Source organism: Pyxicephalus adspersus, chromosome 3 (genome assembly GCF_032062135.1).
Source record: "Pyxicephalus adspersus chromosome 3, UCB_Pads_2.0, whole genome shotgun sequence".
Taxonomy (NCBI): Eukaryota; Metazoa; Chordata; class Amphibia; order Anura; family Pyxicephalidae; genus Pyxicephalus; species Pyxicephalus adspersus.
The window spans coordinates 54,852,469-54,874,942 of NC_092860.1; the positions used below are offsets into that span (position 1 = coordinate 54,852,469).

The window sequence follows — 22,474 nt, forward strand, 5'->3', positions numbered from 1 at the left end:
AAAACCAGGTAAGCACTAAAATGTGCAAAATTGGTCTAGTAAGTAGACATAAGGATGAAAAATTATTCTTGCTTGTTCGGTGCTCCTTTTAAAGATAAAACATATGGCAAAAAAAAAAAGCAAGCATTTGTGAAGAAATATTTATTTCTTTTAGAATTATATTTGTGAACCACTTACTAGACACAACACTAACATGGACTTCTTTACCCTGTTCCTTCTATATTTGTCCTTTCCCTTGCGAGAGTTTATATTTAGAACTGGAAAGACAAAGGAAAGTGGCAGTAGCAGTCACTGCACAAGCCTGTGTGAAGGCAGCAGAAGAATACAAGCCCTGAATAAGTTTAGGGAAGACAGAACACAGTAAAATGAAATCTAACCTGGATGTTGCTTCAATAAAAGATGGTAAGGCTTAGAAAAACATGTCCAGATTACAGAGGACAACAGGTTGTTGAAGACACTGATTTCCACACACCATATAGAAGCAAGCACAAACAGGTGCATGTTTTGGGACTGAGCAGCAGCAGTAAAGTGAACAGGAAATGGGTTAGGTTGACACATTGCAAAAACAAAGTAACTTAAAAGTTCAGAAACACTACTTACATATTTCACTAAAGGGAAGTGAAACTAAGATGAATTTTCAGTCCATGCAGAATATTTCCAGGGGGATTTCCAGTTTAAAAAAAAAACAAACAAAAAAACTCCATAACTTAAGCATCTCTATACAATACAGTAAGAGGGATCCCCTAAACGTACAACATGAACAAGTCCTGGGCAAGGATAATAACCATTCATCCTTTTTTTCATAAACATCATTGTATTACAAATGAAGGATGAGAGCTATCTAATGCAGTAGACCACTTTCCATAAAGAAATTACATATTCATGTGCCCTCCTGCTAATGATGCCCTCTGGGACACTATTTGCACATACCCATCACAATAATGATTAATATCTGACAAGGTAGTGCAGTAGATGCTGTAGTACAACCACAAAGCCTTTTTTAATATATACTGTCATAAGGGTGCTTCCTGTACCTCCTCCTGATCTCAAATAGGAAAAAATATCAGAATTGGTCATATCTGTTTCATCACAAATGTAATTTAACTAACAAAAAATAAGGATATTACTCCTAATGTTTCAGCTTTATCACATATTTAAAATCTAAACAAAACCCAATGAACAAGACGAATTCTAACAGCAATCAGGTTGAGAAGTGTATAGAAGCAAAATGATGGACAGAATATCTCTTTTATGGGCCAAATATGCTTAAAGGCTGCAGTACATTAAAATCCCTGCAATCTCTGAATTCAGGGGGGGGGGGGGGGGGGGCTATAATTAGCCCTCATTCTGTTTACAGGAAGCTAAATGTCCAGAGATGTTCTGTAGTTGCACACCCAAGCACAGCTACTAGGATTTTGAATGTGAAAAGTTCAATTCAGAGTTTGGTGTCGATTTGGTGTCATTTATTTAGATCTTGACCTAAGGTTATGCACATAAATTAGATTAATTAGAATAATGTCATTTGGAATCAATCTCTCCTGTTAGTTTCCAGTGATACTCCAACAAATGAGCACAGTACACACAGTACTGTTCTATGGAGAGGGGAGGATGAATGGCACCCTGTTGTGTCCTATACTACAGAAAACTGCAGCAGTCACCTCCGGTCGGTCATTCATTGATTAGCAAGGACAAATTGGTTACCGACATCATGGGACAGCTGTACACATACTAGATTTTCATCCAGATTGTTCGTCTCAAGTGCAAACTTTCACTAGTTACGCCTAAACTATTTAATTAAAAGGAAGAGGGCTGCTCCATATATGTAGTGCAGGCACCTTGGCAGTCTCCCAAACCTTCATGTAATGACTAAAGCTCTGGCTATTTTAACATGGAAAAATTCCAACATTTTTGAGTAGTTTCAAAGCTGGTTGTCAAGCCTTTCATCCACATACTTCTACAGGTTTATCACCAGGATGTGAACAAGTTTGCCAGGCAAATTTTTTCTGAGGATGGTGCAGGAACCTGAATTTTAACTGCAAAAAGTTTATGCTTGGTTTACTTTGAAGGATTTTCTTTAAATACCTTGGGCAGTTTATATAATTTACTATATAAAGTTCTTGGGTATACACTAACAAAAATATAAAATCAGATCTTGTCCAAATTAGTGCAAAAGATTGAATGACTTTGCAAAAGAATTTATCCACCAAAATTTCCACTATACTGTGTGAGGATGGTCGTTGGGCACCTAAAACCTATTTCTGTGTCTTTTGCAAAAATCAGCACAAACAAGCAAAGTCACTTCTTCCTAGATAGACAAGCCTATAGCACACACAACAGACAAGTTGTAGGAAGGTGAAAGCAGTAGGAAGGTGAAGTCAGCAAAGTATTTTTGCTATACAGGTGCATTTAAGAAGAATTAGGCAGCCCCTTCCACTACATAGATGTTGGTGGAACTAAGAGATGTTATACAACAGTATACATGCAAATAAATGTAGCGGAGCTAAAGAAAGAAAACAAACATAAGAAATTAACTATTTTTCCATTTATTGTGAATATTTCTGCGACAAATGTGATTTCTCTTGTATCTCCCATTTAACATAAAGGCTGTTCTTCCTTCTCTCCTGCAACCCCTAGACTAAAGCGGTGCAACTGCATTTTACTTATTTTTACTCAAGCTTCCTTCATCCCTCCCTTCTTCGTTAGGTGGAATTAGTTTTCAACCAGTCAGAAAAGGGGATACTTTTTTCTATCTATAAATATAGGCCTTTACACTTTTGCAGTAACATGCAGTTAACTCCCATTTTACTGTGTATTGCCCCAATATGTAGCACATTTATTGCCATTCATTTGAAATGGCACCCCAATGAACAATAACAATAAGTGTCAGAAGACCCATATTGCAACAGACATGCTAACTAGTAGTTGCCAATTATTGAAAGGCCATTCCGTTGACACAAGACATGTTAACACTTAAGGTGCGTACACACTTCCAATTTTTATCGTTCAAAACGAACGACGAACGATCGATTGGGCAAAAAATCGTTCGTAAAAAGTAACCAACGACGCCGACGAACGAGGAAAGTCGTTGGAAACGAACAACCGGACCGGCGGATCGGATTGGACGACGATCGTTGAACATAGTTCGTGTGTACGGTCGTTCGGTGATCGTCCATGGGCTGAGCATGCGTAATGAACGAACGTTCGTTCACTTTCCTGTCGTGTACATAGTTCCTCTATCGCTCAAACGATCGTATCTATTGTGTGTACAATATCTACGAACGATCGTGTCGTTATCTCTATGTGCAGGATCGGTGGTATACGATCGTTCGTAGATATCGTGCAGGATCCTTCGTCGTTCGTTTTCCAACGATAATAATTGGAAGTGTGTACGTAGCTTTAAAACACTGCAATATGAATCATGCCCTTGTAAAAATAGAATAGTGCAAAGAAAGCCTGTAAAAAAAAAAAAAAAAAACTTATCTTTAAAAAACTGCCTTCCAGTCTTTTATTAGCTGCTGTCTATTAACTGCTTAGTGAGCTGTGATATGAGAGGGTTCAATTAACAAGTTATGAAGTACTCAGCACTTGACTCTTAAATCAGATAGCAACAGGAATGACAATAGTCACTTTAGGAACTCTCTGTTTAAAAACATACAAGACTCTTTCCCTCCCCATCAATCCCTTATTGTGCCAGCACTGGTAGACTATAAACTCATCTGCAGAGCCACTGCAGGTTCAACAGATGTTACAGCTCATCCATTTCAATTCTACAATAATAGTGCTGTTCATCATATGAGAGTGGAGGAACTTGGCCCTCTAGGAAACAAATGACAGCAGGATGAGCAATGTTTTGCTTTAAATGAAGACAGCTGCACACTTATTAATCCATGGGGTGGTATTTAAAATACTCTTAAATTAAAAGGATAAACTCTGTTAAATCGTAGAACAGTGACAACTAAAATCCTCAGCTATATTAAGATATGATTGAACACAGATTCTACTATATAAAAGTTGCTGACTAGTACTCACAGTATCCAGGTTTTGTGGCTCCCTCTTCAACATCCTCTGCTGTCAGGGTAGAAAGGGTTATCACTGCAAGGAGATACCACAGGTTTAAGTTTCACCCACTGACAGCTGTTATAGATGTCACTGTTGTTTCAAATGCTAGCAATATAGCAACTGGAATACCAGTTAAGCATCCTTTAATTTTTTTACACATATTTCAATTAGAAACAACCCTTTTTTTGGTTTCTGGAATATCTAAAACATGCTTTACTTCTTCATACAATACCTTACATTAAATACCATATCAGTACGTTCACACTAGATATGAGTATCATTATTATTAAAACATTATTTATAAATGATAAACAACACAAACAATGGCACAGCAGGAGTAGAGGAGCCTGCCCTAATGTGTTACAATCCAGGAGTGTTAAAACTACAATGTATATTCCATATTTACAAACAATATTGAGCTTAGGTAGTCATTCATAACTATCAGAAATCACCTATAGAAGGAATGACCTCACTAACCTAACATCTAATTCATTTATCTGTGGCTGCAGATATGTCCAGCCGTCTGTTCATATGAGGAACCAAATGTACTGAACATAAGCATACAACTTGATGGACAATAATTGATTGTTTTTGTATTCTTTTGAAGACTTGGCCTATTTACTATATAAATACAATAATAATACCCTTTTTGGGTATCCCATTTCCCCCAGACTCCATTCTTTGTTACATGGTCTGCATTTTAGGCACTTAACAAGAAGCAGGAAACTCTTGTTTGGCCTCAACTGACCTTGGTGGGAAAGCAAAGCTAAAACTTTCAGTGATGGTAAATCATATCAGAGTGTTTTGGCCTGAAGTTGATTCAGTTAACTAGTTGTCTATCAGTAACTGCAGTGTTGTTCCACACTACAATGGCTAAATATTGAAACATGCATGCACATAAAAGGTACTAAGCATTTTATTGCACTTCTCAATAACCAGAACATCTTGTTTCTATGCATACATAAAAACAAGTCAATTAGGAGTCTGAGCTCAGTAAAGATGACAGGAGCTCTGTTAATTGTTACAGCCAGCTTTCCTACCCAACACTGGGGACTAAAAGTGCCCAACTAGCACAAGCAGTGCTATTTTGGCAATTTGGCCCTGTGCTTCATCTGGCAACCTGTACTGGCCCAAGGAAACAAGCATCAGCACCCTTCAACACCGAACTGGAACCTTAGCAGTTACAGAAACAGTCATCTTCATGGGTTACTTTTACTTCTCAAGATAGTCTATCCTCTTTTCAAAATATTACCTCTGCTTCTTTCAATGCAATTCAGGATCAGAATACAATTATTTTGACCACATACATTTTCAAACAAGGAGAGTAACCAAGTGTAAACAGTTTAGCTTTTACAAAAATCCAATACGCAACACCAAATCAAGGCTTTTATAAATTAACACCCACTATCCCATGTCACTTTAGGAAGGCCATATAAAGCCCATTTTCTAAATGAAGCATAATGGATCAGTGCTCAACCCAGAAATTTTTTTGAGCTGGGTGGGAAGAAGTTGTAGGTGGGTGGCAGCCCCTGACCAAACTCATCAGTAACCACCCAAAAACAGCCGGATGGATACTGAAAAGTGCCGGGTGATGCGCCCGGGCTAAAAGGGGCTGGGGAGAACACTGTAGATGAAGATTGGGTGATAATCCCGCTTTGTAGGACTACCTATTGAACGCAAAAAGAAAACCCATCCAACAGTTGAAAGTGTTGGTTACCACAAACAAGCTTTTAACTAGCAGGAGGAAAGGGTAAAAAGGTGTAATTAGGCATGAACTAATGCATCATTGCATTTTTTTTTTAGTGGGGTGTGAAGACATTGTAGGCAGGTGGCAGCCCCTGTATTGTGACCCAATTCTTCAGTAACCACTCAAAAACAACAGAAAAGTGCTGGGTGGTATGCCCAGTTAAAGGGCTGGGGAGAACACAGATACCTTTAATAAAAATGTGTTCAATTTATGATTTGACTTTATCACTATGACTATATTGCCTCTAACACATCACCTGAAATCCATTACCTCATTCCTATGCTCACTGTACATAATTTGCTTTTAAATATAACAGACCTGATTATACTACCAATGTACATACCATGCTCCTTATTCTTTACATGGTGTTCAAATCTAAGAAATAACAATGCTCTTACCTGATACTGACAAAATGAAAGGATATGGGTCTGTCTTCTCTGTGCTTGTGCTTTGGATGGTGAGGGGGAGGATGCCGCTGCCTACACTGTGACTGCTGTGCATGTCACATGGCTAAGTGCATATCATTAGATAACATACCAGACACATTCAACTCCACTGAAAACTGATACAACTTTGTATAGCTTTCTGCATGCATTATGAATACAAGCATGTCCTCAAACAAAGCTACATGTAATGCAAGCAGGATCTTTCGTGCGAACACAATAACACATCATCAGTGGTATTGTTATGTCCTGGTACCTAATCCATGGATTTTATGCATCTTGCCCTATCTTCCTGAACCTGTAAAAAATTACCGCTATTATTTTTCTACACCATAAGGAGTCACTCCTGGATATGAGGGGTATTATTCATATAGGCAACCTGCTCGTGTCTCTTATTCATACTGCACATCATGAACCTGCAATTACAGTTAACTCTTCACCTTTTGTATGGCTACGCAAGCTTCTCTCCCTTTATGTTCTAATAATACTAATAATGACTGGCATTTATCAAATAAGCTACATTGCACATAATGCAGAGAGGGGTACTGGCTTAACAAATGTCTTACCCTAATGTCTCTGCTAACATCACATAGGGGGAGCGTAAACTGGGCAACTACCTTGATCTCCCACCTTCTCCAGGGCCACATTTGGTTTTGGAATGCTATGCATTTGGTGGAAAGGAGAAGGGGGGACCACGTTTTCTACGCCTGCTTGCTTCAACATCTCATGTGATCCCTGGTAATGATGAGCAGCAGACTTGAGCTATTCTTGGCAGTGGAAAATATAACATGGTCTCTAAAATAGATAAAGAACATACAATGAAGACTATGTGCCTGCCTATGGCGATGACATGATGTATAGGATTGTGCCTGCAAAGGATGCTACTACACAGCTTTTACCAAACAGAGCTCAATGCTGCATAGTATCAGAGAGCTGTGTATTTGCAATGAACACACAGCTTATTCCAGGCGAGTTTTAAAGCTAGCAGCCCTGTATGTCAATAGACAAGTCTGGTTTTCTGAATGGCTTCTGTACATCGCCCAATACAGGTGAGCCTCCATGCATGTTACCTGCTGTATCCAAGCTGCTCATCCTCCTCTGTGCACTGCAGTGAAGGGGGGCGGGGACCGTTCTAGCTACAGCACATACTGGACAAATATAAGTCACCGTGGGAGACGGTGTGAAGCTAACTGCTGCTATACTTCTCTAAACATCAAACGCTCATTTTTGGCCATACTTGGCTCTTTTTCAATGTAGCTGTGTGAAGGAGCAGCTAGTTGCTAATAATTTGATAATAACGGTCCTGGGCTGAGCCAGGTGATAGTGGCCCCTGGTAATACAGGAGTGCATGATACCGGAAATGTATTTCTCACAGACATTTCTGCTAAAATGAGTAGAGTAACAAGGCACTACATATAGCATTATTCTGTCTTTGGTAATGTCCTTGTGTGTGGGTAGCTTGGCACCCTTAGTACTGTAGGGTTATTCCGTGCAATAGCCTTATACACACAGGGGACCTCTGGTAATGATGGGGTTATTATGTCAGTGTGTTTCTCTGTCTTTTGTAATTATGTAACATACCACCTTTGGTATCCCCAGTTGTCCAGAAGTAGACCCCTGTGCAAAAATGACGAGCCCCCTGCTGAACTGACCTGGAGACCCCTGTGCAAAAATGACTTGAGCCCTCTGCTGAACTGACCTGGAGACCCCTTTTAGATAAGGAAGGTTAGGGGCCCTCATGCAGCAGCACACTTTGCACCTGTCTGCCCCTGGTTACAATGGCTTTTTGAGGAAAACTGGCCCGTCTAAAACATCAGTTCCAGACTGTCCCAAGGTCATTCGGAATTTATTGACAGGTGAATATGACTTGTTGCATTTCTATAGACCTGTACAGGAGTAGAAATATTTTGCAAACAGTTTAATAGCCCTGAAAACCCATTTTGTTCAATCTTGCCTACCCATCTTTTTCTGTCTTTTTACCCCCCTGGTGTTCTAATTATGTGAAAAGCAGTACATTGTTTTGTGTGGAAATTTGTTGTTTAATATATTAGGCCTGTAATTCTTAGAAATAACTCCCGGTTATGATAAAGTTTGAAACACAAATCATAAATTATAATAATTATAAATAATTTGATAAAAAGAATTTAAAATAAAATAAACTTTATTTAAAAAGTTTTTTTTTAAATCAGTCCAAGGGTAACAAGGGTACAATAAAAGAGTAAACTTTTGGATTCATTATGTAGATTTATTTTTTCTAACTTTATCATTGTGATCAATGTTTTAAAGCAGATAACAATCTAATCTGCTTTTAACTTTCCCACCAAGCCACGACTTCCCGGCATACCAGCGCTTCACCCATCACATCAATCACACTGGGGATGTGATGCAGAAGCCGACTGGGGATCGCTGAGGAAGCTGCTAGATAGATTTTTTTTTTTTTTTTTTTTTCCTACCCAGAGTGGGGCTCTGGGCTACTGTTTTTGGTATGTAAAATTCACCCTGAGCCACACTCGGTAATATCCTCACTACTTCCAACCATACATGTCTCTCCTCCTTTTGTGTGTTACTTCCCCCACCTCCTGGACTGTAAGCTCTTTAGGGCAGGGTCCTCTCCTCCTTCTGTAAAAGTGTCTATAACTGTTTCTCATTTGCAACGCCTATACAGCGCTGCATAGTATGTTGGCACTATATAAATCCTGTTTAATGATAATGCTGGTCAACAAACATTTTCTTGCCAGATTAAAGGTTTTTTAGGTTATGTTTGATGCACAGATTCCAAATATGGTATTGACTTTCCTAGATTGGCTCTAGTTTTTGAAAAAATTACTTCAATAATGACCTCATAGAAAACTATGAGAATGAAACATGAAAATTAAGCAAAATTAAACTAGATATGCCCACGTATACAAAATTAAATTTTTTAAATATTTAATGTCAATATATTCTATATTCAGTATGTTTTACAGAACTAATTACAAAGTGGTCATTGAAAAAACTCAGTTTGTGTGATTTATGTTGATGATCGGGACAATCATGTTGAAGGCTCCAGCGGTAGTCTGCCATCATGTGTTTATCCCATCTGCCCTGATACCTTTCTTCCATCACCTTTATATCTTGATGGAACCTCTCCCCTTGTTCCTCACTGAAATCGCCAAGGTTTTCTGCAAACTTTTTCAAATTACTATGGAAATAGTGTACCTCTATGCTCATAGTAGCACCTAAATTTTTAAAGTTTAAGAGCAAGTTTTGTACCAGTTCTTCATAATTTTTTTCTTTATGGTTACCCAAGAAGTTCTTGACAACCATGACAACTGTGCCAGGCAGAAGCTTCATTATCAGTCATGTAACTTGTGTAATTGGAATCATTTATCAGTTTCCAAATCTGGGGTCCATCAAAGATTCCTGCTTTTAATTTTTCAGTACTCAATCCAGGGAAGAATCTACAAATGTATTTGAACCAATCATCGTCCTTGTTCAGAGCTCCAACAAATTGCTTCATTAATCCCAACTGTATGTGAAATGGAGGGAGAATTATTTTTTTTCAACAATTGGCTTAATGATGCTCACAGCACCTTTTTTCATGTTTTACCTTAGAGGCCATGTCACTATTTTCCAGTGATCCTGCTTTGCTCTACTATCCCACAAGCAGATGAAACATACTTTGCGTATCCACTTTGCTGTCCAAGTAAGAAGTTCACCATTTTTAAATTAACACATATGGACCATTAGTGTTCATGATAGCAAAGCTTTTGTAAGACCATTTCAATATTTTCATATTCTTTTTCAGGTTTTGTTGAGTGACCAATTGAAATTGATGCATAGCAGTTGTTATTATGCAATAAAACAGATTTCAAACTTCAAGTTGATTTGTCTATGAAAAGCCGCCAGTCTTCTGCTCGGTATTCTGGTAATCCCGTATGGGCTAGTATTCCAGGGAAATTACAACAGTACACTGTAATGCGCCTGGGCACACAAGCCACAGCCAACTTCAAGAACTCCTTTGTCAAGCTTTTTTTGGTAGTCATAAAACAAGACAGGGTTAATCACAGATGATTAGTCCAAAGCATAGCACAGAGGGGTAAAGCAGAGACAGATCAGGAACAATCCGAGGTCAGGGCAGGCAGCAGGCAAGAGTGGTCATAAACAATCCAAGGTCAGGGCAGGCGAAGTTCAAGCAGAATCAGGTATCAGACCAGGTCGCTATGGTAATGACAAAACAGGTTAATATAAACCGACACAGAGAACGCACCCAAGCACACTGTTCTCACAGAGGCTTTTAGCGGGCAATGGTGTTCAGGACAGGTTCTCCTTAAATAGCCAGAGTGCCCAATGACCTTGCGCCACCTGGCGTCATTTGATTGGAGGGTAACTGAATCCCCTGTGGCCAATTCAAACTATGTCCTGCCCCGCGGCGAGGCAGCCGAGTGCCACGCCCGGGGGGGGGGGGGGGGGGGGGGGGGGTATTAGAGGCACGTGTGGTAGCGTGCGCACCTCCTCCCACGGCACCCCTGGGACGTGCCCTACTTTGCACATCCACAGGAGTGCTGAGAACAGGACTTTCTGTAATCACATCCATAGGGAACAGTAGTTTGGCTTTAACGGATCCCTCCGCCTGCAGGGAGAAACATGCTGCGAGCAGGGCCGCGGCCATGCAGCCTGCTGCAGCGGCATCTCCCTCTGCGGCTGTGATCCCCAGGGACGCCATGGGCTTGCTGGACAGGTGAGTTTCTTACATACTGAAAGTCTCCATCTTCACTGAAATATGGTAAGAGTGTCACCTCTCTTGTCCTATTAACCTGTTATTTTAACTTCAGGTCTCAGACAGTTCTTTTCTTTTAGCCTGGATGAGTTCAGATGCTTGTTTTGAAAGACTTAGGTCACATAATAAATCATTGACCTCTTCTTGGGAGAACTGTTAGTTTAATGACACACTTCCTTCATATTCACTTCCACTGCTAACTCCTGGATTACACTCCAAACCCTGTATATCCTCCATGTCGAGTGTACTGAACACTGGTATGGGAACATCAGCACCATGCAGCACAGGTCATCTTGCTGATTCCAAATCGGGGTACTCCCACTTGTTTTTCTTGTAGCTATTGAAACCTTTTACATTCACAGCACAAAAATAACAATCATTATGATGATTATCGGGCTCTCCTCATACCATAGGTACACCAAATTTCAAACATTTCAGTTTTCCATTTTTCCACTGACGTAGACACTTATCTTATCAATACTTATCTTGGTCCCCCAGTTTAATAACAAAATATGCAAGATATGCTTGTTTCACAAATTCTGTAATGTTTTTGCTGAGAATATTCACCACAAATGTAGCAAAATACATTAGGGTCATTTAAACAACTTCTGGAAGAACTCATATTTCTGTAAAAAAAGAAAATGTATGAATAAAAAGAAGGCAAATTAAAGTTTAATGAAAATATTGCTACATTTATTATATAAAATGCAAAACATTGGTGTTAAAAAAAATTGATAATAATATGCTGTTTTAACATTAGTTGTTGGTAAAATAGTCCATTCTGATTCCCCTGTCACAAGAACTAGACACAATTCAATGAAACTGATGTCATTTGTGGATTCAGCAGACCTGAAATACACTAAATGTTTTGAAAAATCCTTGGCAAGTGAATTTTATTTTGAGCTGTGTAATAATAATTACAATAAAAATATGACCCCCACTAGTGCCCCCCTCCTCCCCCTAACACACAATGCCCCCTGTCATTGTGTATGTCCCAGTAAAAACTGTGTTTTGTCATAGCAGAATAGCATATTTGTAGTGCTGCAAGAGTAAAAGTGGTGCCTTTATTTAAACAATTAAAACAGCCCTGGTATTTGTTCTCCCTCTTCTCTTCCACTACTTACTTGTCACCTCACTGGGGAGTTCCCCTGAGAATCTGGATGGGTATAGAGTCTAGACAGCAGGATGATTTCCCATCATACTCATTAACTACATCTTCTCATCTTTGGCCAACAGAATGGCATGCAATTGTGACCGGCCAAGAAGAGAATGTGCATCAGTGAATAGGAACCGCTGTCCATACTGACGTAGCACTAGAAATGCAGTTCATCTGTCAGGTTATTTGGTGATAAACGATCTCTTCCTCAATGTTTTTATTTTCATACCAGTAAAAGAGATCTTATCATAGCTGGAGATGTCTTTTAATGCAAGCAAAAGCCTGTCCACACAGACTTATATTCTGCTTTCATAAGAAGGTGTCACAGATGACAGGAATGGGAGGGAAACAGAATACTCAGGACTAGGCATCCAATGGCTAGGGAAAAGGGAATGGTCACCCCTTGCAGACACCCTAACCTAGCCCTACCTCCTAACAGTATGAATATTCCTGATGGTGGGAGAACTCATACACAGGAACCTAGGCCCTAATAGCCCTGCATAGCCCTAGGAGTAGTGACTGGCTTGAGACTACTGGTTCCTTCCCTTATGAAAGAACCAGTGTCTCCCTGAAGCCTAGTAAACAACAAAGGAACAACAAAACACCAAAAGTAATTCAACTTATCTTAATAGCAGATATATAAGCAGTGTGAGGCCGGACTATTTGGAGGAGCAGTAATTACCACCAGCTGCAGCTGATACAAGGGGTGTGGTCATTACAAACAACAACACAGAAACAAGTAAAAACAAAGATACTGTCAGATAACCTCACATGCAGCTTGTCTGACAGATCCTCTAACTTCAGTCACGGAAGGGACCGTGACAGAAGGTACTTGAGTTTTCTGTCTTTTAAAACTGTGTTTGTGTAATTTGGCATGCTTGAAGACATATCTTTATGCTATTTTTTGATTAGGACAGCTTTTTCTTATTTAAATTTTAATCTTTTCAATAGGAACCAGCTCTGGCACACATAAATCATATTTAACACCTCATAAGATGAGAACTACAGAATCCCAGGGGATGGGTATTTTGGAAAATCACCTAAATAAGCTCTTTAACCATCCAAAACTGAATCATGCCCAGGGTGGGCTGCACAGTGAGGTAAGAACTAAGCATTGTTATGTAAGTATGCCTTGATGGGTAACTTGCAAGTAGTCACAAGAGTTAAACTAAACATCCTTACCTTAAGGCTTCTTACCTTGAAACATCTTGGTCAGCGAAGTTGTTAATTAAGTTTCTTGTTATTGACTGTCTTCCACCTTGTTGTCTTACTATATAAACTGTGATGTGATAATAAAGTTTTGAGAAGTGATATAACTACATGCTTACCTGCTTGTGTGTTATTCACTGCTCCCAACGAGGCCACGATCGAGAGGGAACCTGATCTGGTATCAGCAAGAAATCGCCTTAACAGTTTGGCATCAGAAGTGGGATATTTACCTACCTTAAAAGGACCAGGATCGGGTAACTGGAAATTTTCTTTTCTACCTCTGCCCTCCCCTTTGTCCCTGTAGATATCTTACGAACTTAAGCACTGTGGCAGTGTAGACTCCCTCATAGAAGGGCTGGGTCCTTAGGAAGATTTGGGAAATCTTTTATTGAATTTGTGGTCTCTGTTTTAATTTATAGAGTATAAGAATTTTGTTGCATGATATAGAAGTATAAAGAAATATTGTATACAAGACAAGTTTGTGTACTAATCTGATTGGTGGCTGGCAAGGTGAGGTTAGGTCAATCCTCACTGCTGTGGTTGCCTCGGCAAGCAGTAACATGACCTAAGCTGCATTTTGGTAAGCGGTCCTGGGAACAGGACGTCAGCGAGCACTGCAGCTACCAAATGAACTAACAATACCTGTGTAGAACCGTCTGATATTTATACTGTAATTTTGTACTGCAACTATGGGAAATTCCCAAGGTAAGGGGAATAACCAAGATGAAACCTAAAGACCCCTATAAGAAACATGTAAAAAAAAAAAAAAAATGTGTGCTAGAAACCTGACAACAGGGATGCCCCCTATAATGTTAACCGTAGAGCAGGAAATTATTATACTGACCCCTTAACATCATTCCTGAAAAATGGAACAGAGAATTTAAAATGTCCCAATCCATCCCAACTCCTGCACAAACAAATACAAATAATTATCCCCTAAAATCTGAAGCACACTATAAAAAGTTATGGGAAGAATTAAACACTGAATTTGAATGATTACACGGAGATAGGAAATCCATGGCCACTGCATTAGCATGCAAGCAAAAGCCAGGAGAAACTGTAAGTGATTATGCTAGAAGGTTGAGAAAAGTGTGGGAGGAAGACACAGGTTTAGGATTAGGAGGAGAGCTGAGTATAGTATTTACTGATTACTGATTCCTGAACATGGGCGCACTGCCAAAATGATTATTGACAACTGGAGGACTTTAGATGCCACTAACATTTTTTTCCAGGTATTGACAAAGGATGCTGCAAGATGTTTTGAGCTGCCTAAGTCGTCCAAACCCCATGTACAGGGACTCCACCACCACTATATTACAGATGTCTGACCAGGCTGATGAAAACCCAATAAACACATTAGAAGTAGGACAATTCCTGATAGACTTCTTAGTAGACACAGGAGTGACTTGTTCTGTCCTCTGATCCTGGTCAGGTCCATCTATACCTAGTGGGCCCTCTGTGGGAATAAACGGAGTCATCACCCCTACAAGACGCACAACTCATATTTCCATATGTACAGAACTTTGAGAATGCATTACACATCACTCATTCAAGGTATTACTTAGTTGTCCCGTTAACCTGTTAGGATGGGATCTCTAGGAATGTCACTGGTTGTTGACCCAAAGGGAGGGATTATTGTCAGTACAACCTTGCAACCGCCCTTATTGGATTTTCCAGTTCCTGACAGCACATGGTCCACCGGACCATATGACATGGGATTCCTGTAAATGCACCCCATATAAAGCACTTACAAAACCACATACACCAATATACCAAAAGCAGTACCCCCTAGCCAAAGACAAGGAAGATTCCTTAGCACCCATGATTCAATCTTTCTGCCAGCAAGTCATACTTAAGAGAACTTGCTCTCCTTACAATACTCCAGTAAATCCTGTCAAAAAGCCAGATGGCTCATACCACTTTACACAGGATCTCAGAGCCATCAATGAGCTGATCACACCCCTATAATGTCAGATCTTAGTACCATTCCTACAGCAGTACCGCCAAAGCCCCAATTTTACAGTGTTATTGATTTGGCCAATGCATTTTTCTCAATACCATTGTCACCCGAGACTCAGCCCCTTATGGCTTTATTTTCAAGGGACAACAATATACCTGGTGCTGTCTGCCCCAGGGCTTTGTTGACTCTCCAGCAGTCTTCCCAACTGCTCTCTAGCAGGATCTTGCCAATTGGCAGCTGCAGCATGATTCCACTTCATTGTTATGTACAGTAGCCCCTCTCAGGAGGCATGTCAGAGGGACACTCTGTCATTGTTGTGTTTTCTGGGAAAAGAGGGACAAAGGGTGTCACAGAAAAGGTTCGGTTCTGTCTGCAACAGGTCACATTCCTAGGAATGCTTTTAACCCCCGGATCCCCCCTGCTAGCCCCCAGCCGTGTACATGCCATTACCAGTCTGCCTTGCCTACAGACAAAGAAACAGCTGCTCAGCTTTCTTGGCATGATCAATTTTTGCAGACACTGGATTCCTGACTGCCCTTATTGGGATTCACAGCCCAGTCCTAGTACCACCCGAGTGCCCCTAACAACATTCAATGGTCTGATGAAAAGACTAAAGCATATTTGATGTTAAAATAATCCCTGACCACTGCCCCTGCATTGGGAATGCCGAATTTCAATGTACCATTTGTATTGTATGCAAAAGAGAATTGTAAAGCCATGGCTGCTGTGCTTGCTCAGATGCATGGAGGTAAATTGAGGCCTGTGGCATATGTCTCTAAGACACTGCCTGTTACTGTGCACGGCATGCCAGCCTGTCTGCGTGTGCTGGCAGCATATGCAATGGCTGTAGAAAGTGTCTCACTTCTAAATTTTGGGTCACAAGACGATATTTTACACATCCCATGCTGTACTACACTTGCTTAAGAATTTAACCACTCAACACACTTCTAACACAATTACAGTCCTTTGCCACCCCACATGACATTGAATTCTGGGAAAAGGAAGGATTGACCTTATATTAATTAGGAATCTGGTCAAAAGGAGGGATAGTAGGGCTACCCCAGAAAGCAGTACCCCTCACTGTTTTATAAATCCATGGTATAGGACACAAAAGCATTAAGACCACAACACAAGAAATACACAAGCGCTTTTGTGCCCAAAATTTAAAGGACCACACGCAGGCCATACTTTCCTGCTTTTTAACATGTGCCAGATATAATGTGCAAGGGACGAAAACAGGACAACATGAACATTTGTTACTTCCACAGGGTCCCTTTCAAGAGTAAAGCTGCGTACACACCTGCAATTTTTCTCGTTGGAAAGGATCTTTCACGATCCTTTCCAACGAGAAAAGACTGCACGATGCATGAACGATGCTGTACATACAGCACCGTTCATGCTCTATGGAGAGGGGAGAGCGACGGAGCGGCACCCTGCTGCGCGCTCTCCCCTTCCCTTTCATTAGGATCGGTCGTCGTCCATCGTCCATGGATCCGCCAGGACGGTCGTCGGACGATGGACGACGACCGACTGTACACACGGCAGATTTTCGCCCGATAATTGGCCGATACCGATTATCGGGCAAGAAAAATTTGCCGTGTGTACGCAGCTTTACAAATTGATTTTACACACATGCCAAACGCTTCCAATGGATGTCAGATAATGTTAGTGATTACAAATAGATTCAGCAGATGGGTAGAAGCTTTTGTAGTCAGGAAAGAAAATGCAAAGACAGTAGCTAAGATAATATGCAAGGAGATCATCCCCAGATTTGGATGCCCAGTAAGAGTAAGCTCAGACAATGGCACTTTATTCACTTCTAAAGTCATGCAGAAGATTTCAAAAATGATGAACATAGAATGGCAGTTCCACATCCCATATCACCCCCAGAGTGCTGGAGTAGTAGAAAGGATGAATAGGACATTGTAACACAAACTTCGAAAAGCAACTGGAGGGACATTCCATAAGTGGGACCAATACTTACCAGCTGTACTAGTTGAAATAGGAATGAAACCAACCCAGTTAATAAGCTGTCACCTTTTGAAATTTTTATGGGAAGACCTTTTCCCACCCCCTGGGCTAAGGCCCCTAAATTTTATTACACGGGAACAAATCCAAGACCAATATGTAGCTAAACTTATTGAAAAGTGAACAGCAACTACGGAGATATCCCTCTTTCTTTTCCTCTCCCTACAGATCAACTGACGCACCCATTCAAGCCCGGAGACTTAGTGTTGGTTGAAGCTCTGCACAAGCACAAATCCTTGGAACCACCCTTTGGACCTCCGGTCACTGTGCAAGCCATCACTAGAATAACCGTGCTGATCAGTGGAGGACCCACCTGGATACAGGCCTCAAGAGTGAAAAAGGCCACCTAACGCCAGGATGATGCTTCTTGATCCACGAGTATCAGCCTGGTTGCTTGTCTGCAGTTTTGGAGCCCTGATTATCATATTCTGTCTTGCATGGGTCACAACAATTTGCCACTGTCACCCTCAAGACTTGCCCTTCATTTGTCCTCAAATAAGCCATAACTTAAAGAATGACTTTACCCTGTCTATGCACCGGCAAAGACTTGAGTATAGTGATTGGACTGATTTCCAGGGTAACATATGGGAACGTCTTGACAAAGTAATATATAATAGTTCTAGTTTTTGCTTATCTGATACGTATAGTACTCAGGATGTTAATGTCTTGTTTAATTGCCGTCTCAACTCCAGTCAGCATGCTGCTTAGAGTGTTTAGCAATATCTAAAATGACACTGAGGTTAATGATAGTGATATATATTTATCCCATGACCCGTATAACTTTTGTAATAACTGTCAAACCTATGAGTCTATGACTCCCTAAAAATTCAAAGAATCATTCAGCTTCCTCGAGTTATGTATAATGAAGAACCTGAGGCTGTTTTGCATGTAAAAGGAACAAAGGTATGAAGTCAAGTAGTAAGGAAGGTATGAAGGGAATGTAAGGAATGTAATTTTGTCAAGTCTTGAAGTTAAGTTGTTTTTGTGTTTTTTTTTTTGCTGTATTTTACAGATAATTGAGTTGTGTCAAAACTAGCCTCCTTATCAGTAGGTCATCCTTACCTTGAGGCTTCTTACCTTGAAACATCTTGCTCAGCGAAGTTGTTAATTAGGTTTCTTGTTATTGACTAACTACTAAGTGTCTTCCACCTTGTTGTCTGGCTATTTTAACTGTAATATTAAAGTTTTGAATGCGTTGAAAACAGAGGCCACGATAGAGAAGGAACCTGATCTGGGATCAGCAAGAAATCGCCTTAACATTGACCTTGAGATATTCTGAAAATATTAGATTGTGTCCCAGGAAAGAAGGCAGAGTTAGCTAAAGGAGGTTGAAGTGGTGTTTTTGTGTTTTTTGCTGTATTTTACAGATAATTGAGTTGTGTCAAAACTAGCCTGCTTATCAGTAGGTCATCCTTACCTTGAGGCTTCTTACCTTGTAACATCTTGCTCAGCGAAGTTGTTAATTAAGTTTCTTGTTATTGACTAACTACTAAGTGTCTTCCACCTTGTTGTCTGGCTATTTTAACTGTGATGTGATATTAAAGTTTTGAATGCGTTGAAAACAGAGGCCACGATAGAGAAGGAACCTGATCTGGGTTCAGCAAGAAATGGCCTTAACATTGACCCTGAGATAAAACTTGAGATATTCTGAAAATATCAGATTGCGTCCCAGGAAAGAAGGCAGAGTTAGCTAAAGGAGGTTGAAGTGCTGTAAGAAGGGAAGACTAAAAGCTATCAGTTGCCATTTCGCTAAAGTAGTCAAGATGCAGTAATCCGAATTTGTGTAAAAGAATGTGATATAGAGGGGAGAGGGAGCCAAAGTAATTAGCAAAGAGAAAAAGGAAAATATGCCTATTCTTTTTGAACCCAACATTTAATCATAGAATAACAAGACTAGTTAGTTACTCTGATAAGAACGGCAGCAACCCAATGGAGACATAAATTTGGGACAGCAAGATCTCTGGACTGTGTGGATAGGCTAAACAGAATATATTGAATCCTGGATAATTTTTTCAGCCAAATATGACCTAAAATAAAATAATTGTCATTTACATTAGGTTAATTCCACCGAACCAGGTGTGGGTAAGTTTTCTACCATCCAAAGGTAGAAGAAAATTAAATAAATACAAGTCAAATACCATTATAGGACAAAACTTTGAAGATTTAGCAGAAAGGGATTAATTTGGATCTTTTGTAATGGATAGAGAAAGTAAGTAGGTTGGGAAATGAAGAGTAGGATTGGGAACAAAAAAAAAAAACATGAACTCCAGGAATATTTGGGTTCAAACAGATTCTACACAGGAATGGATCCAAGTTTAATACAAGAATTGGAGAAGACAGCTCTGTCCAATACTATTTGTAATGGTAAAGTTCTCCAAAGAAAACACCATTGGCCTTGACTTTCGAGGTGGGGTTAGAGGGACAGCACCAATAGAAGAGCTCTGGGTCCAAAATTGATTAAAAGATTTAGATTAAAAAATCATCTATGTAAAATGAAAAAGAGACAAAGGGGGAGCTAAGGATAGCAAGGTATCTGATGGGATATCCCCCCAAATGGTTGGCCTGAAATTACTTGTAGACTGGACACACTACGGTAGGGTACTCATGTTTTCCTGAACCTTTTGTATTTCAGAAGAGCAAGCCATTTTATTTCGGTCTGCCAGGCCTCAGACAGATCATCAGGGGTAAGAAGGGATTTCACAGGTAGACCCAAACACCATCCAGGCTGTGTTAAAAGATAAAGCTCTCTGATAAAGTGGAGGGAGTCATTTTTGGATTGGGGGCCTGCGATTACACAGTGAAAATGGTGGGATCTGGCACCATCTTGGAGCTTCCCTGAGTGTCTGTAGATCAGGATGGGTACCTGTGCAGACTGGTAGAAGGTGACTCCATGAAGTACACATTTTTGATAGCTAAAACTTCCCTATTATTTAAGGAGCCACATGAGGTAATATAGTGTATATGTGGGATAGTGCGCATGGTTGCAGTGCTAGTAAATGGAAACCAGGAGCCCAGATGAGATGTATCCTCATGCTTAAATCTCAGGTGCCACCCCCCCCCCCCCTGAATATTTGGGGCAAATAAGCTAAACACATTCCAGGTGTATCAAAACAAACGGTTTTTAAAGATTTACAACTAATTGTCTTTCTGAAGTTGCTACAGTGTCAGAAGAAATGGCTTGCTCCTGCCAGATGATGCTGGTTTGGGCCTTTGCTCCTTGTGTGGAAGCAGTGATCTCTGGGCATCCAACATGCTCCCTACTCAACCAGAGCTACAATCTTCAATTAGCAAAACTCCTGTTCCCCATTGATTAGAGGGCTCTGGCTTTAACTGTACTGGGCTGCATGTCCGACCTCTGCAGAAAGACAACCACTTTCATAATTTCGATCAATAAGTATATGTTGACAAAGGACAGGCTTCTATCTATTCAGACTGTGGTTACTTTCTGAAAGAAAAATTAACTGTAGCACTGAAAATATCTTTTGTTTTTGCGCACTTTAAATATATCTGCTAATTTAAAGTGTATGGAAAATTAACTTATTAAACAGAGACACAAATAACAATATTAACCTAACAAGAATTTTATTGGTTCTGTACCCAGACAAAACATTCCTTGCTATCATTGTGCTATAAAGAGACCCTGTCTTTTTGCCCATGTGGGACTCTATTCTTGGCATGAGTATTGCGCAATCTTATTACTGGGATTGTGGAAAGGTTGGGGCACCTTTGAGAAAAATCAGGGCAGGAACTGTGGTCATGGTAGGTTACAACAAAGAATGGAAGTTGACATGAGCAAGCCTGCATACACACAGACAATAATTGTCGTTGGAAAGGATACATACAGCACCGTTCTGCTCTATGGAGAGGGGAGGGGGAGAACGATGGAGCGGCACCCCGCTGCGCTCTCTCCCCCTTCACTTCCATTAAGATCGTTCTTCGTCCATCGTCCGTGGATCCGCCAGGATGGTCATTCGGACAATGGATGAAGGGCGCTGTACTCACGCTGGATTCTTGTCTGATATCGACCATGAGCCGATTATCAGACGAGAACAATTGCAAGTGTGTACGTAGCCAAGTGTATAAGTAAGTGTATTGTTGGCCAGTGGTAAATATTAACTTAATATTGGTGGTACCTCTCCTCTGCCCTAAATGAGCAAATGGAAAGATTCTCTGTAAACTGACTCAGCTGTTAGAAAAGTCGGGGGCTACCATTGTTGTTGTCACCTTCAATAATTTTGAGTCTCTTACCTAGAAAAAGAATAAAAATCATAAACACTGACATTTTTGGAATAAATTGATTAATGGAATATTTTATATCTCCCACTGGTTGACTAAATGTGCAAAAATGTGTTTTTTGCTTGTGTAATCATACATGGTGAATCCAGAAATGACACAGCTCAAGGGTCCTACTGTAAGAGGCAGCTACTATGCGCTCCTCTTGTAGCCCCCGGCTGCCTTGCCACGGGGCAGGGCAAGTATAGTTTGAATTCGATTTGGCTGCAGGGGATTATTTATTTAGTATGTTTCCTCCTATCCAACAGCACCAGGTGGCGCAATATGATTGGGCACACTGCCCACTGACACCCTGTTATTAACACCGTTGCCCGTTATAGCCTCTGTGTTACAGTGTGTTGCTTGTGTTGGATTACCATTTTGACCTCTGTTGTCTTCCCCTGTGTCTTGTCAGCTCAGACTTATTACCAGCAGCATCCCGGTCTGATTATTGACATTGTATGAACTCTGCCTGCCCTGACTTCGGATTGTCCCTGACTACGCCTTCTGCCTCATCCTTTTGTACCTCGCTTATCTGATTGATCTATTGTGCTTGACCTCGGCCTGTACCTGGATTATGAAATAAAGTCTGTTGATGTGTTCCCTGGAGTTGGTTGGGATTTGTGTGCCCAGGCGCATTACAGGTATGTGAGCTTTTCTCACGCAGTCTTGATGCTAGGAGTTCTGAAGCGTTCTTCGATAGTCCCAAATCATGTGCCAAATCACTCAACTCATGCTGATCAAATCCCTTATGAACAGAGTCCTCTTCAATTTCAAACTCTTCATCATTGTTGTCACCTTGTTCATCACCATAATCATGCTCTTCAATAGAAGGTAGTGT

At 40.4% G+C, this 22,474-nt stretch overlaps 1 protein-coding gene and 1 long non-coding RNA gene across 8 annotated transcripts in view; one reads left to right on the plus strand and one right to left on the minus strand.

Annotated features, from left to right (window-relative positions):
• Positions 1-7,370, minus strand: part of FCHO1 (FCH and mu domain containing endocytic adaptor 1) — a 70,657-nt gene extending 63,287 nt beyond the window's left edge. For 2 of the 7 annotated variants that reach the window (XM_072404715.1, XM_072404711.1), the window contains exons 1-2: positions 7,320-7,370; positions 4,030-4,092 (exon numbers count right to left, since the gene is read on the minus strand). Coding sequence is in view for 2 of the 7 variants with exons in the window: in XM_072404710.1 (XP_072260811.1) it covers positions 4,030-4,062 (33 nt within the window). In the remaining 5 variants the exon portion in view is untranslated. Of the gene's footprint in view, positions 1-177; positions 258-377; positions 535-4,029; positions 4,093-6,204; positions 7,228-7,319 lie in introns of those variants that run through there. The other 5 variants (XM_072404710.1, XM_072404713.1, XM_072404709.1 and 2 more) reach the window with 5 other exon arrangements.
• Positions 7,371-7,523: 153 nt separating this feature from the next.
• LOC140326268 (uncharacterized) lies at positions 7,524-22,202 on the plus strand. Its single transcript, XR_011919813.1, has 3 exons — positions 7,524-8,105; positions 13,116-13,264; positions 17,530-22,202. It is a non-coding gene; the product is annotated as an uncharacterized lncRNA (long non-coding RNA).
• Positions 22,203-22,474: the final 272 nt, after the last annotated feature.